Genomic DNA, 17,279 nt, shown 5'->3' on the forward strand with positions numbered 1-17,279 from the left:
CATGCTAACCCTTGAGGACAACAAAAAGCTTATTAATGAATAATCCTCCATCTTTAAAGTCAGATCAACGAGTCGTTCCCTCCTCACGCACGTGGAGGTGATGACGAGTCGATGAGGTGAGATACTCTGAGACCGGTGGATCCCTGAGGAACGAAAGGACGCTAATCCTCCGCAGAGGGAGTCGGTCACAGGTAAGAGGAGGACGATGGGGGTGGGGGGGGTGATAATAGCAGACAATAGAACGAGCCAAACACAGCGTGAAAGATTTAGATCTTCAGACTGTTTTTAGAGTGAGGAAGGTGACTGACGGGGATTAAACGGCGGCGTGTTAATTGACTAAGACTTTAGCACACATAAGTTAAATACATCTAGGTTCAACTAAAGGGATTCATCGATTAATGATCCAGTTGATTGACTGAAAATTAGTCGTTGGTTCCAGCTTCTCAAATTGCTTTTGCTTCCAAAAATAGGACATTTTTGAATAAAGTTTTGAATAACTTTGAATCGTGTACTCTTTATTTGACAAAACATAAGTCACATTTCTGCGTTGAGAACTTTGAGGACTTCTAGAACATTTTACTGATACTTACATGCTTTTACTTGAGTAACATTTTCAATGCAACACTCACAGTGTGTTATTTGCGTTTATTTATGGATATGAGTATTTCGATTTAACTAAAGAGAGTAAACATTGTGACATTAACATGTAGAAAAGTTAATTATATATTTTATGACGCGATTGTTGAGAAATCACCATTCGTCTGACGAGTGGAACGATAAAGCCTTGAGACGTGGTTGAAAACAGTGACTTTAAGTGAGTGATGCTGAATCACAGCTTGAACCAGAGCTCTCTGCTGGTGATGTCACACGCTGCTGCCTCCTGAAGCCTGCAGCAGCGGGTGGGGGGGGGGGGGGGGGTCACTGTGGAGGGGCTTCCCGCTGCAGAGCTGCACTCTCAATCCTCCCCAAACGCTTTGGCTTCAGACAGCAGCAAGAAGAACACGAAGCAGCAGCAGCAGCAGGTAGAGGACAAACTACTGGAAGAAGACAGAAGTAACAGAAGAAGGAGTCTCCTGAATGGCACAGGTGCATGCTGGGACGTGCGGCGGAGACATGGAGAGGTCGCAGCGTGACGTGAAGGAGAAGACGAAGAGGAAGAGGAGGAGGAGGTGTAAAGGCAAAGGTTAGTCCAGCAGGTGTGTCCCCATCAAGCGTGTCTTACTGTCTCTGTGATGCTGACATTTGGATAACAATGTTTAATCTTCTTTGGCATCTTTAAAACGACGCGGTGCAAGTTCCACGTCTCTTTAATGCAGCCTAATGTTCTTATGATTGTTATTGTTTTCAATAGAAACTTCCCATATGTGCATTCAGGGAATAACCTCATTGTTTTTGAGTCAAACCTCCATCACCAGAACCAAATAATCAGCGTTCATCTTGGACTAAATCCAGTTACGATGTTCTGAATGTTTCATTCGATGTTTGAGGGGAAGCTTTTACCGGCTCACTAAGGTCTGACACAGAATCAAAGACTTTGCATAAAGCGGCACGTCGTAGCTCCTGACCCTTAGTTCACCATGTTAACATGATAATATTTGCTCATTAGAGTACTGTATTTACCCCTGAGATCTAGTGCAATAAAAGTATAAAGTACAATTACATGCACTTGAGTAAATGTACTTGATGTTGATATTCGAGTTTGGAGGAGCAACATTAATGACTTTAAATTACTATTTGATTTCATCTGCTCAAATTTAAAAAACGCTGCATTCTAAAAACAGCAACACTACAACCAGGGGGACAACACTGTACAACCCGCTGTCTGTGTGCGTGTCTGTGTGCGTGTGTGTGATAAATGAAGCTCTGGTAATCATAATTACAGTCGTCTAGGCAACAGGTCAGCATTTTAGGATTAATCTGTCATTGTTGTCCACATGCTAATCCTCAGTAAATGCAGCAGATTACTGCGTGATGGCTTTTGTATTATTCAAAGTGCCCAAAGCCCATTCCACTTTCATTAATGACCCGTTGGCCTTTTTTTGTGTGTAAATCAGCGCCGGAGCGAAAACGGTCTCCTCCGCTCAAATGCCTCTTTTTTGGTCCGGCACGCACTTAGCGAACGCCGTTTCCCATCGTTGCTCTGAGGCCAGCTGTCCCCGCAGGAGGCATCGCTTCCTCCGACGAGGGCGAAGCTGACGCCGTCTTCCTCCACAACTGTTATTCGAGTTTGTTAACAGTGCTGCATGTTAAATAATGTATCATTTAGGATTATAAGGGTCATGTTTCCTTTGATCCATCGTTCTGTTATTAATCGCTAAAATACAAGTTTAGCTTTTTATTTATGCTGATGATGATTTAAAGAAATAAGCAAGAAGAGCCTTTGTGAGTCAATACAGGCTTTTGACCGTGTGAAACAGTGAAAATTGGCTTGAAAGGACGACAGTTAAGACGTAAATGCAACAAAAGTGCTTGGTTATGTTTAAGAGACAAAGAAACGCCGGCTACAAGCAGTACAAAACACATGGTTGATGACGAAAACAAGTTTAAAAAAAGGATACACTCTTACGTATCTGCCTGATTATAGAGGTAAAAAGAACATCATGGTTTGGTTTTATGAAGAATGAAAAAATCACTAAAGAGACGAGTTGGATGAATATCGTCTCCCGTTAACTCCTAATATTGTAAATTAAACCCTTGTTCTGTCAGTTAATTAGGTCGCCAGAGAAAATGCGCTGAGAGGATTAAATCGATACCTCTGTCATGGCAGCAGGAAATCAGCCTCACTGTTATTCGTCAAACAAACAATAGATGAAGCATCACTGACCACAAATTGTCATTGTATATTTCTCTCTGTGAACTATTTAACAGATTATAAAATGTCAGTGAGCTTCATAAGTGCTAATATCTGCGTCAGGCTAGCTTTCCCCTTATGCTAAGCTAGGCTAACCACGTCTTAACCTTTAATAAGGTCAGCTAAACATGAAGTGCGTGTAACGTTAGTTACAACATTTCCACATGAACGATGGAAATAAAGACATCGAACGCCTGTTGCTCGCTAGGAAAACATCCGTGCTTTTGCTGTAATGTCAGACTTTGTTACAGAAAACTAAACTTCTGTCTTCTTGTCGGGAATTACTGAGCAAAGTCCACCGAGCACACGATGAAACGACTGTTAATGAGGATTTCTGTGCGGACAGAGTTATTGCCGGCTTTCCAGGAGAAAACAAATCACCATTTGGCTGCAAAATCCCCTTCTGCTGGCTTTTCAGTCTAAATTTAACAAACTGTCATTTGTTGGAGAAAACATTTGATCGCGGATTATGATTCTCCAACATGGAACAAACAGCTGCTGTCTGTCGGCGGCGGCGGCGTGCGCACGAGTCCGTGTGTTCGATGCTTTTTGGATAAGTGAGCTCCGTCGCGCGGCCCAAGTTAGTGGGGCATGTCAGTGCGCAATTTCACTGATGGATTCTGCGATCTCCACACTTCTCCGGGGTCTGGCTCCACAAAACATTAGCAATATGCTTTGCGCGCCCATTCGACTTAATTGCAGGGATGCTCGGCGGGTAAATTGCGATGCTAACTCTGCGAGGGTTAGGGGTGCCATTCCCTCCGCAGCTCAGTGTGAGGGGAAGTGCTGCTGCCGCCGGGGGTTCGAGCCCCGCCGGGGATACGCAGGGGCATTTAAGTAGAGACATTTAAAAGGCAAAATCTGTAGTAGAGTCAGTTTCCTTCCTTTTATTGTTTGTCCGAAAATATATAAAACTGAACCTTAAATCCTTCTAGAATAGAAAACCACGCAAACCTACGGACCCCCGGCCCTCCTGCTGTGAGGCCACAGTGCTGACCACCACACCCCTGGGCCTCCCTAAATCCAGACTCCATTGGGGAAAACAACCATTTTAAAAGTGTTTGGCTTATCATCCAACTGAGAAAACCAAAAAACATGAATTCAGACTTTTTACAAAGTGGCATTGTTTTGAAATTCCTTCTGTCCGTTTATCGGAATGAAACACAGCAAAAGTATTTTGGGTTCATACAGCTGCAGTGGAACAGCCGACATGCGCTACACAGCGAACGCACCTGTATAGCGCATGATGCTTTTTTACAAATTGCACTAAATTCTATTTAATGGTCCTCTCATCTCATTTGTTTCGTTGTGAACAATCCCGATAAGAGTATTATCTCCCGCACACACTGCTGCGTTATGTTCCTATAGTCTGTGGATTGATTCTCAAGCGAGCTTTATTCCGATAAGAATCTATTTGTTGAAGTTGTCTTTCTCGGCTCAGAGGGTAAATAATGATTTTATGAGTGAAAGCACTGACGATAGTTAGAATGAGAACAAGCTGCTGTAATAAATGTACTCGTCTTTTTTTTTATCTGAATAAATGATCCCTCTCTTGCACTCTCATTCGTCATTAGTGGCTTCGTTAATAAAATGTGTTATAAATAAACAGCTACGGTATAATTATATTTGTTATTAACCAACAGAGATGTTTTAATAATCAGACATAGTTTAGGCCCAACTTTGGGTCTTCTGAGCAGTGGAGAGAGAAGTTTAGACTGGGATTTGTTCAGCTGATCCCAACAGCTCTCAGCCTGGACTGACTTTTAATTTTAATCAGTCCTGGACTGACTTGTTCTCAGCTGCTTTTATTGTGAAAACCTTTTTTTCACTGAGGATCCATCCACACTGATACATTTCAGTTTTAAACTGGGTTTTTAAATCTAATACGATCCACATCTACACGCAGTAACGGGCCTAAAAAAACATCATGTGGGCGTAAACGTAGGAAAAGATGAGCGTTTCAATGGAAATGTGGTAGCTGGAGCCTCCTTTTCTGTGTCTGTGTCTCTTACTCTTTACACCCTTGACTTCCCGATTGAAGGGATAAAAGAACAACGATGCCACACACAATCACACTTGGAGGCAAATGAAAGCCGATCTTTGAAGCTGATGAAGAGGCGGCGGAGCAGCAGGCGAGGGAGTTAAAAGCTAAAACGAGGCCATCGTCAGCAATCAACAGCCTGCCGTAGATTATTGCTGTCATTGTTATTATCCCTCGTTGCAATTTCTCCGCACATGGCCATATGTTTCAGGCAATAATTTCATCACTCATTTCCAAAGAACGATCATCAGTCCGTTGGTTTGAGAGCAGACGTTAAGCTTCAGCTGCTTGAGTTTGATTTGAATGAGTTGCAGCGCTGAAATACATTAAGAGTTGGACACAAAAAGGAAAAGCTTTGTAGTCCGTTCGAACTGCAGAGGACAAAATGCGTTTGATTATTTTTGGGGATTTTCAGCTTTATTTGACAGATGACATGTGTAGAAATGTGGGGGTGGGGAGGGTATGACATGCAACAAAGGTCCAAAGGCTGGAATCCGACCATGAACTCGTTGGGTCAACATTAGTTCTGGAGGTTCTGTCTGTTCACCATTCAAAGAAGGAAATGAGATGCACTTTTATCCAAATTGCAGACACAAGTGGAAGCAACTTGATAGTTGTCGTGTCACAAATAACACAAATAAGCTTCCAGATGAAAATGAGTTAAGTGAAATTCATCACCAACCTTTATTGATTTGTCTCTTTGCATTAATGCAATCTTAAAACAAATCTTAAAAGGGATGATAAATAATTGTGTCAAATGGTGTTGAATGGTCAGAAGCAAAATAAACCTTAATAAGCGGTTATAATAAGCATATACTTTTGGTAATGGTAGGTCGGCTTCAAAAGCAACTTCATAATTTGCGTACGTACCCTTTATTGAAGATTTGAAAGCAGATTCTATGTGGAAACAACTCATACAAAGGAAAATCAAAGAAAATCAATGATGCAATAAGAACGGGTCCAGGATATTAAATTAAATAAGTCACCAATAATCTACTATTAAAGATTAGAATAACAAAAGTGAGCGTTGATTGAGAGATTTCTTCCAAAAGTTTCTTTATTTCTTTGCCCTTGAGAAAAGACAGTCCACGTTGCAAGTAAATGGAACTGCTTGCCATTAATTACACTTAACAAATGAGATTATCCACAGCTGTCAAACCACATACACACACACACACACCCTGGACAGGCAGCGGGCGCTTCTCGCTTCCCCCCTGCCATGCCTAATTTCATTATTCTATTAAAAAAGGTTCATTAACAGCGGCTGGATGGAGAAACATCCTTTCTGAGGTTTGATAAACACGAGCGTGCTGGAATATGAATCCATGCGGACTGCGGCGATCACTTGAGGATCCGCCTGCAGCGTTATTATTGAAATTTATATTTAAGCAAAGCACAAAGATAACAAACAGTAACATCTGCCTGTCGACTATTTAGCAGCTTTATGTCACATTTAAAGGAACGGGGGCATTTAGTACAAGCAGTGTTTAAGCCCTGCCTTTAAGAAATAACGATTAAATAAAACTCTACATAACAGTTTTTTCAGTGCAAAAAATGCTAAATTCACCAGTTATAGTATTATAGAATTAAACAATTTATATGGAAAACAGTGTTTCCATTCGCAGTGATGCAAAGGGAAAACTGACTGATATAAGTACACGTTACGTGTCATTACTTTACATCACCTGTGTTGCGCAACAGCAGTTTCATATTTAAATTGATGCACAACCCCTTTTTTTGTGTGGATTTGCTTGTTGAGAAGATTAAAGGTGGATTAAACAAATGATTCCTCATTTTGCAACCTGGTTAACCTCTATTTAAATCAAGTGTTAAGTCGAACACTGCAATCCTCAAATGGGTGTGAGTTAATGAAGTGCTCGTGGATTGAGAGTGTTTACGAGCGAGATGGGGAGTGGGGCGGGGGGGGGGTGAAAGAGGGGCGAGGGGCTCAGCCGGTGTAACGCAAAGACAAACACAGTTATTATCTGCTTCAACCCCAAAAGCGAGTGTCCCCATTAGCTGACGGTGCAGGTCATTAGGGACACCTCCACCCTCAGCCTGCCGGGGGCCTTCAGCAGCTCCAGACTCACGTCCTACACTCACTTCCCGTCTCACAGCTCATTTCAGCCGCCCCCCCATAATAGCATCACACGCCTGAACTAACTGCAAGGTGCAAGGTCAATGTCGAGTAGTTTAGTGTGCGCACTTCATTATTGTAATGACTTAACTCCGCATCGCACTGCCCTCCAATATCACCAGGGATTCATCAAGGAGGGGCCGAACGGGCAGTAGAATTACTGCCCCACTGGCACTGCTGAAGAACTGTTTCATGGGAGCACCAGATAAATCTAAATCTGGAGATAAATGGGGTCGGATGTTCAGGGGGCCAATAGGGATGTGATCTATTACAGCGGTGGAGCTGCTGGTGTACCCTGAAGCCAAATCCACAAATCCAAAGAGATGTGAAATAGATATTGTTTGGAATATTCTATACGTGTAGGAGGAGGACAGGTCTGCATGCAAAGATCGGAAGATTCCAACCTACTTATTTAATACACTTTTAGGTTTTTAACAGTTGATTACCACAGTGAAAAAAGGCATTCACTGATTTTTTTGTGAAAAGCGTCCCCTGCTTTATGGTTTGTTTGACTCTAAATGGACCATAATTCACTAAATGAACATCATGCGGTATTGAAGAAGACCTAAAATTAGAGATTGAGACCATAAACACACGTTTACAATGATTACTGGGGGAATAAATCAAGAGAGAAGTAGAGTCATTCTCTCGTAGACTTCTTTGGATCAGAGGAGTCCCCTGCTGGTCACTACAGAGAATGCAGCTTTAACCCTTGAAACCATCAGAGAATGATTCCATTAAAGGTCATTTAGCTGACGCTTTTATCCAAAGCGACTTACATTGCATTTTTTAACCCATGGTTTTACATTTTGCCCAGGGAGCTATTAGGAGTTGGGTGCCTTGCTCGGGGACACTTCGACATGGGACATGGAGCAGCCGGGGTTCGAACCGCCAACCTTGCGGTTACCAGTGCACCCTCTCTACTCCATGGCGCGTGGTGTTACCATTGTGGGATATTCTCTTCTGTATCTAACACATCTGACACCTTCACACCACACGCCACTTAAAAATCCACTTAAAAGTGATGCAAAAGGTTTGTGCCCGACTCAGGACACGTGTGACCTGGTTAATAGGACAACGCTTCAAGCCCGTTGATGCTTTCTGTCTGAAGACCTCCTTCCACCGACACCTTCCAGTCATTTCATTACCTTTATGGCTGCGACTGAATATAAAAATACGCCGAAAAGCGTTTACATCCACGAGTGTTATTGGGATCATCACAAAAATGTCAGAATGAGTTGTTTTAAATACAAGAAATCCTGCATCTTTCTGCATCCTGTTGTGGAGAGAACGCACAATGATCTCATGTGTTTTTGGTGCCGTCTTTTCAGAACGAGGCAACGTGTTATCGACTCTCATCAATCCCATAAGTCACTGCGATGCCGGAGTATCATCCGCTGAGGATGCAGACAATTCAAGTAAATATATTTCCTGCTTGTACTTTACAAACGTTTTATTTTTCCCGCAAATAAAACAGAAGTTTTCAAGTCCAGCTACCAGAGACAGATTACACCAGAAGCCATTCAGCATTCTGTGACTATTTCAAGGCGCTACTGGACGGTCTGTGGGACTGAAACACCACTTTGGTGATCTGCTGACCACCGTGAGCATGATGTGTTTATGTGCATTCGGGTCCCCGGGTTCGACCCGTTCTCACGCCCACAGCGTTAAATAACGCAGACCCTTTGCTACGTACATGTGGGCCCACAATGCATTGTGGTTTTTGGAAGAAAATCTATTTTTTTGCCTTCATGTCAATTTTCCCCCGTCTTGATTTCCATCGCCACCAGGTACGAGCAGTCTGGAGGTGAAAGAGAACCGTGATGATGGCGGCCAGCTCGACGGCCAGCTGCTGCGGAGGTATCGCCCGTCGGCCTTCTGCACGGCTTTCCCCAAGCGCGGGCCGAGGGCCCCCAAGAGGAAGCGGCTCCACCAAAGCCACCCGACCTGCAAGAGAGCGGCCTGGGCGGCGGCTCGCAAGAACGCGCTGGTGCAGCTGAACGAGCTGCGGCCCGGTCCGCGGTACGAGGTGGCGTCGAAGACGGGCCCCCCTCACGCCCCGGTGTTCTCCGTGGCCGTCGAGGTCAGCGGCTTCCGCTTCGAGGGCCGAGGGCCCACCAAGAAGCAGGCCAAGATGAGGGCCGCGGAGCTGGCCCTGCGCTCATTCGTCCAGTTCCCCAACGCCTCCCAAGTTCACGCCTCCCCGCCCCGCCCCACCGGCGCTCCCTCGGACTTCGCAGTGGACCAGCTGGAGCCCCCCGGCGCTTTCCTCGGGGAGTTCGAGCTGCGCGAGAGCTGCGACCTTCCGCACCGCAACGCGGCGAAGAAAGAGCTGTTCTCCAGCGTTTACGGCCACAGGCGAGTCGTCCGCCTGGCGCTGGACTTCACCTCCAGTCGCCCGAAGAGACGGCCCGCCGGCGCCGCGGTGCCCGAGCGGCTCAGCCCGGTGGCGCTGCTCAGCGAGCTGCGACCGGGGATCAGGTACACGTGCCTGACGGAGAGGGTGCACGGCCGGCCGGCGAGGAGCTTCGTCATGGTGGTCCGGCTGGAGGGGAGGGTGTTCGAAGGGTGTGGTCACAGTAAAAGGTCGGCCAAGGCGCGGGCAGCCGGCGCCGCCCTGCAGTCCGTTTACGGCATCGGTCTGGGACCGGAGAGGAAGGTCACGGGTCTCCAACACCAGCTACCTCAGGTGAGTCTTCTTTTACCACGACATTACGATCTATATATACATATAAATGTATATATATATACATACATTTTGCTCCATTCACTCTCCTTGTGTACTTTTGACATGTTTATTTCTTATTCAGGATTCACTTGAGTCATGGAGAAGCTGTACATACAGTAAAAAACAACGGCCTAGTCGTGTTGTGTGATGATCAACAAATTGAACCTCATGATCGGATAAATTCGATTAACGTTTCCAGCACAAAAAAGGTTCCTTATGGACTTTTCATTGTTATCGTCGATGGACGTCAATGGAATGTGATTAATTTGTCAACCTGCCACGTTACTGGCTGAAACACTCCACATTAAAGAAACCGTTTAGGGTTTTGAGTTCTCAGGAATGTTTCTCCGTCCGTCACACATTGAATGTGTGCGTCACTGGGTCAATATTACAAAATCGTCTTTTGGGCTAATGGTGTAATTTTCCTTAAGGGCAACGTTGACATCTCCACACTGCCTGGACAGATTTTATACGACTTAAATAGACACGACGATAAAACGATTCCGCAGTGTTTTTTGTCTTAGCACAGAGGAGGCCGACCCTTTTGTTGAAGCCAAATTCGCCTCTTTGTAAACCTCTGTGGTGACACTGAATTCACCCCTTCAACGCTTGGGCCAGTCTTCTAAATGGTTGGATAAATGAGTGTGAAGGCAAATGGAGGATGCCGGCACATCAGCGCGGCCATCATGTCCCGAAGGCCCGAGAGAGCTGGATGGCGTCCTGTACGCACCGTCTGCAGCATCCAAACAACTTCATTATGTCTCCGAGCCTCGCCGACTCGTCCCTTCATATGAATAGAAGGAAATCCGTCTCCCGGGAATCGGCCGCACGGAGCCGAGGGCGGCGACTGAGCGTGGCTAATGCCGAACCGCGCCGTTATCCAAATATGCAAAGGGGAAAAACACAGAGGCAGACATGTAGACGCTTTATTAAACCCTGAAGGCTTTGAGGAGAGAGGAGAGTGCAGGAGGAGAACACATTTCTACACACAATTTGAACAAAAAGCCTGATTTCACCACACATTTCAGGCTGACGCCCCGAAACGCCTTCAATATGAGCTGCCTGGCGGGCGGCGTGACGCATTAAGGAACATTATTACTGCACATTAGGGATGAAGGAGGAGCGGCAGCAGACCGAGGAGATGGAGGTGCAACGGGAAGGCGGTGTGAAGAGCATAATAATCCAAGAGATAATTGTTTAACACACTCATTACACACGACCTTGTGCCACTGTGATCCAGAGGAACGTTGAGCCGCAGAAAGATCGACTCAAGACACTTGAGATACGATATTAAGGATAGTTAGCAATAGAGTATGAGCTTAATGACATGCAGAATTGAACACAACAAACGTTTGCATGGATGTGCCGGGTCAGGAGACAACTGGTGGACAATGTGAACTCACAGCACATGTTTCTAGATTCAGTGACTTTGTATTTAGATCCCCAGAGTTCAGAATAATAATAAATACATCTTGTGATCAATGAAGGAATAATCGAGGTGAGGAAGTAAAGTGACAAAGAGGGGACTATGTTGGATGTGCACCCTTCACCCCTGAGTAATATTTCTCCTTCTGCAGTTCTTCGCAGAGTCAATCTTCCAGCTGGTGGAGGAGAAATACTCGGAGCTGAGGCACGGACGCTCCTCCACCTCCCCGTACGCCCGCCACAAAGGCCTGGCAGCGGTCGTAATGACCAGAGGTGAGAGAAAATTATTTGATCTGAATCAAAATGTTCTAATTTGATGTCTCTTTGGTGAAGTGCTTCGCGTACGCCACGATTCCGTCTACTTCCATCTCACTTTGTCTTATTTTGCTTTCATTGATACACCAGCATTTGCACCTGAGCTTCACTTTTCATTTGTATTCATCAACACGGCAGAGGAACGCAGTGCTGGTGAAGATTGAACAACTCTGTAATCTATAACCTTACAACGATCACAGCTTTGGGGTTTATCCGCTCTTGCTCCTCCAGGATTTGACCTGAGGTCGTCGCGGGTGGTGTCTCTGGCCACCGGGACTAAGTGTCGGGACTCGGACGGCGTCGGCGACCGCGAGGGTACGCTCAGCGACTGCCACGCCGAAGTCCTCAGTCGGAGGGCGCTGGTCCGATTCCTGTACGCTCAGCTGGAGCTGCTGCTCTGGTAACCAGCAACAGGCTTTTATTCATTGTCAGGTCTTGTTTTGAGACCCTGACTCTCAAAACAGCCAACTTCATGTGGATTGAAGGGTCATTAGTATCAAACTGATAACTAATTAACAATTGAAAAGAAACAGTTTCAACACAAGGATCGGAAAGGTTCCATCTCCTTGGACTGGGTTTCGTCTCGCTTCCAATCGTCTCATGTTGGACTTCTCCTTGCCTTTTCCTCTCTGAAGTGAGCCGGCAGACTGTGAGGAACAATCCATCTTCGTCCCAAATACAGCCGGTGGCGGCTTCCGGCTGCGGGACGGCGTCTTCTTCCACATGTACGCCAGCTCGTCGCCGTGTGGAGACGCTCGACTCAACTGCCCCCACGAGACCACGGCTGCATGTGAGGCCTTTAGGCATGAATCAAAGTATGCCTGAGCAAATCGGAGAAGCAGCGTTGGTCACCTTCTCTCCTCTCGTGCTAGATCCCAGCAGGAGGTTCCACTGTCACCTCAGGGTGAAGGTGGACGGAGGCGAGGGAACGCTGCCCATCACAGCGCGGGGGGCCAATCAGAACCCTCAACCTCTCGTCACCATGTCCTGCACCGACAAGATCGCAAAGTGAGTCTATAATAGTCTGATATTTAATGGAATGTAATAGGTTTAGTGTTTTTTTAAGGAATTTCAGCTGACGGTTTAATAAAATGTTCATGAGTCATTACTTTTTTAAAGGCTTTTATTTTGGGATGTTTTTCTTCCATAAGATCACCTTTGATGAGTGGACAGACAATGTCTCATTTGCATATTTAAACATAACATAAAAAAACAAAATACAAAACAATTGTCTTTATGTAATTAATTATGTTTGTTCCATGGTAACATGTTGTACCACATATACTGTACATACCTGATTCACCTTTCCTGGTCAATCATTAAGCGATTCAAATCTGTCCGGACAGGTGGAGTGTTGTGGGCCTCCAGGGGGCGCTCCTGTCTCACCTGGTGGAGCCGGTCTACCTGCACAGCCTGACGGTGGGGACCCTCAGCCACACGGGTCACCTGCGCCGGGCCGTGGCCCGCCGCCTCGCTCCCGTCAGGCGCCTCCCGTTCCCGTACCGCCGGCAGAAGCTGCTGCTCGGCTGTACGTCCAACATGGTTACCACATCTTTAGTAGTTACATTACAAGCCCATAAACTGCCGATAACACACGCGGCCACGGTGCTTTAATTAGGTGTAGATTCTGTTTTTTGACTGAAGTAACTAAGATACAAATGTATTTGTAAAGGAACTCTCACCCTCCCCCGTTTCACCCCTAATCCTCCCGTGTTTCACCCCTCATCCTGCCGTGTTTCACCCCTCATCCTCCCCCGTTTCACCCCTCATCCTCTCGTGTTTCACCCCTCATCCTCCCCCGTTTCACCCCTCATCCTCTCGCGTTTCACCCCTCATCCTCCCCCGTTTCACCCCTCATCCTCCCGCGTTTCACCCCTCATCCTCCCGTGTTTCACCCCTCATATTCCCGTGTTTCACCCCTCATCCTCTCGCGTTTCACCCCTCATCCTCCCCCGTTTCACCCCTCATCCTCTTGCATTTCACCCCTCATCCTCCCCCGTTTCATGCCTCACCCTCCCCCGTTTCACCCCTCATCCTCCCGCGTTTCACCCCTCATCTTCCCTCGTTTCACCCCTCATCCTCCCGCGTTTCACCCCTCATCCTGCCCCGTTTCACCCCTCATCTTCCCCCGTTTCACCCCTCATCCTACCCCGTTTCACCCCTCATCCTCCCGCGTTTCACCCCTCATCCTACCCCGTTTCACCCCTCATCCTCCCCCGTTTCACCTCATCCTCCCCCGTTTCACCCCTCATCCTCCTGCATTTCACCCCTCATCCTGCCCCGTTTCACCCCTCATCTTCCCCCGTTTCACCCCTCATCCTACCCCGTTTCACCCCTCATCCTACCCCGTTTCACCCCTCATCCTCCCGCGTTTCACCCCTCATCCTACCCCGTTTCACCCCTCATCCTCCCCCGTTTCACCTCATCCTCCCCCGTTTCACCCCTCATCCTCCTGCATTTCACCCCTCATCCTACCCCGTTTCACCCCTCATCCTCCCCCGTTTCACCTCATCCTCCCCCGTTTCACCCCTCATCCTCCTGCATTTCACCCCTCATCCTACCCCGTTTCACCCCTCATTCTCCACCGTTTCACGCCTCCTCTCAGGCGTCAGCAGCAGTGCGGCTCGGCCGGCGGGCAAAGCGCCGAACGTCAGCGTGAACTGGAGTCGGGGCGACGGAGGCCTGGAGGAGATCCGCGCGTCCACAGGACGCGGCGAGGCGGACGGGACGCCGTCGCGGCTCTGCAGGCGCTCCATGTTCGCCCGGTGGCAAAGGCTGCAGCAGCAGGTGGTCGAGAGAAACAAACGCCCGCCTTCAAGCAAACGCTTCTCTAAACATTCCAATTGTATATCTCATTTCATACTTAAAAATGTGTATTTTTCTAGGTGGAAATCTTTCAGTTGATCATTGGAGCATCAGCATTGATGGTCGACTAATTCACAATACAAATCAATTGAAAAAATATATATAAAACACAACAATAAAAACAAATAGGGTAAAAAAATACACTGATTTAGGTGGAAAAATGACTTCATTGCCAAAACACAAAAAACTCCTCTAGTTCTGCCTCAGATCAAAGCCACTACAACATAGTGGTGCTTTTTGAAAGGCAGCATTTATATCTGACTGTGACGAGAGCTTTGCTGCTCAACAAAATGGCATCGATTTAAAAATGTGATGTCCGAGTCGTAATTATTTAGAAAAGGTACTGCTACAAATGAGGTGCTGAGAAATAATGAGCTAGACATTGGTGAAGTATTTTAATGACAAATGACCTGAGAAATAAATACATGAAGCGACTAAAAGACAGATTACAAACAGATTTTTTTTAAAATGAACGCAGACTTTAACTGTTTCTTTATTGCCATGAAAGCAACAGCGGTGTTGCCAAAGCATCAAAATACTTGCATAAAAATAATTGCAACAGCAACACAGCTGCTCGCTACTGCAACATTCACCACGACCACGATTGGCCTGCAGAGGCGAATCATGTTAAAACGTTTCATATGTAGAATATAGAAAACCGTCATCTTTAAATGTTCTAATCCACACCACCACTAGAACTTCACAGTATACTTTTACATATTTTAAAAGCAAGGAGTCGTGATGTTATTACTTATTTAGGCAGGCATGGTTGACTTAATGCTTCAGCCACGTGGTCTTAATAAACCTCTGATCCATCAGACGAATGTGACGAACACCTTTATTGGCCGTTTGGACGTGTCAGCTCATTTGATGCAATTGTAACCCTGCAGATTACCCACAAATATTTTGTATTTGTGTATTTTGGGTAATTATGTTACGACCGTCTTACTTTCTCAGCTGAACAGTGCAAATGCGGCTCAGAGGACTTATTCCGGTTCCAAGATGGCTGCTGGACGCTACCAAAGGGCGATGCAGCAGTTCACCGGCGCTCTGCGGGACGGAGGGCTCGGGACCTGGCTCAGAAAACCTCCAGAATCGGGTCGCTCCAACGCCAGCGTGTGAAAATCTGTTTGTTAAAAGGGCGACTACGAAAGGGTCAGGGTCAAAGTTCATGTGTGTTTTTGTTTGTGAGTGCTATAGTTGTAAAGAATGTGACGCTAGATTAAGAAAGTGGATAATTTCACCCTTATTTGATCAAATATGAGACGTTGGCTGATTGGAAATACAAGAGAAGAATTTAGGGAAATTCAGGCAAAAGATGGAATAGTTGTTGAATAAAAGCTGCTAACGTCAGCTGTAGAAGATGATTCTAGCTTGTCTTGCCACAGGAAATCTAATAATTATAATGCTGAAATCACCTTTTAACAAACCACGTATAAAACAACTCATGTATTTAAAAAGTTCAATTCAATAAGCCACGTATTGTTAACAAAGAAATAACAGTACGTAACTGTACGTAAATGCAGGCTGCACACTAATGAAGTACTGTCATAATATATACACTGTAAAAATAAGATATCAGAACATTCTACAGCTCAAAATGTCCTCACTGTCCAACTCATCTTGTGGACCTCACAAACACTGTGTCATTAATACAGAATGACACACACCACTTGTCCCACAGGGGGACGTTACATTGAATGATCCGAACTGTAATCATATCATATCAATCATATAATTATCAATATAATAAACTCCTACTCTAAACTTAACCGATTCCAAGCTAGAAACTGTAGAACATGTTTGTTATCCTATTCCGGTAATGTATATTTGATGCACCCGTTTTTAAACACTGTTGTAAAGCATCAGAGTGCGAGACTCACGAGTGAAGACACGTCGCCACCTAGAGGCAGATTGTGTGCATTACAAGTGTGAAGTCAGGAGAAATCTAATTCAAATATAATCAGCCTTTTTCCTTAATAATTTGTCCTTTACATATATTATGTGATCCTGTTGAAGTCTCAACGTATTGATTGATTCATTACAAATATCCCAAAGGCTCTTAATGTTATTAATAGAATGTTATTCTTGTGTAATGACTACTACTACTATTTTCATAGGTAAGGAATGTAAAAAACGAAGGGCATTTCTACTGAAAGACGCTCTTAATTCTGTATGAACTTTTTTATTAAAAATGCACAACAATCTATATTGTTCATGAATATTTTATATCTGGAAATAAATTATCATTTGTGGTATTTGTATCATATTAACATTTATACTAATAATTGCTCCCTGGGCAAAAATGTGAAAAAGCCATGGGTTTAAAGTGTAATGTAAGTCGCTTGGGATAAAAGCGTCTGCTAAATGACCTGTAATATAATGTAATGTAATGTATACCTTCCATATGAATACTTTATTATTTATTAATAAGACAAGGGTCTGCCAGAACCTTTATTTTCATGTTTATCAACACGATGTGAGTAAATGTGGCTAGAAAAGATTATTCATGAAATAGTTAACTTAATAGATGGCACAATAAAGAAAAATAAGGCAGTTATATTGGAGAACAATATCTCAGTAAGTGTAGAATCCCAGCAGTCAAAATTTTCCCCAAATGGCAGAAGCAGTCCATGCTGGTTTCATGAAAGTTTTCACCTTTTCAAATATAAACATTTTTGCCGTCTGGTTGAGCGCAAGTTAAGATATTTTGACTTCATGAACTTTGAACCAAATTGATTAAATAATAAAAGAAAAGAAACCATTACAGAAGGGGCCGACTTTTTTTTTTAAGTGTCTTTTTAAAATGAAAGATGAAGCTCTAATAAGTTAATACAATATTAAAATTTAACCTTTACGATGAGACTTATCGGACATATTGTTGATACATGAACTCGTTAGCATACAGTTGGGTCAC

General features: G+C 45.0%; 1 protein-coding gene across 1 annotated transcript; it reads left to right on the top strand.

Annotated features, from left to right (window-relative positions):
- The first annotated feature begins 951 nt into the window (after positions 1-951).
- Positions 952-16,569, top strand: LOC120815645 (double-stranded RNA-specific editase B2). Its single transcript, XM_078099655.1, has 10 exons — positions 952-1,183; positions 8,361-8,447; positions 8,820-9,718; positions 11,335-11,455; positions 11,729-11,897; positions 12,133-12,287; positions 12,370-12,505; positions 12,844-13,025; positions 14,103-14,284; positions 15,320-16,569. Exons 1-10 carry the CDS (start codon positions 1,078-1,080, stop codon positions 15,482-15,484), a joined length of 2,202 nt encoding a protein of 733 aa, XP_077955781.1. The 5' UTR covers positions 952-1,077; the 3' UTR covers positions 15,485-16,569.
- Positions 16,570-17,279: the final 710 nt, after the last annotated feature.

This window comes from Gasterosteus aculeatus, chromosome 3 (assembly GCF_964276395.1).
Source record: "Gasterosteus aculeatus chromosome 3, fGasAcu3.hap1.1, whole genome shotgun sequence".
Lineage (NCBI taxonomy): Eukaryota > Metazoa > Chordata > Actinopteri > Perciformes > Gasterosteidae > Gasterosteus > Gasterosteus aculeatus.

Bases quoted from the DNA above. Each gene is read 5' to 3' on its own strand.
- LOC120815645 (XM_078099655.1), top strand. From the start codon at position 1,078: ATGGCACAGGTGCATGCTGGGACGTGCGGCGGAGACATGGAGAGGTCG. The intron at 1,184-8,360 runs GTTAGTCCAGCA...CCGTCTTTTCAG, and splicing joins GAGGAGGTGTAAAGGCAAAG to AACGAGGCAACGTGTTATCG. The intron at 12,506-12,843 runs GTGAGTCTATAA...CTGTCCGGACAG, and splicing joins TGCACCGACAAGATCGCAAA to GTGGAGTGTTGTGGGCCTCC.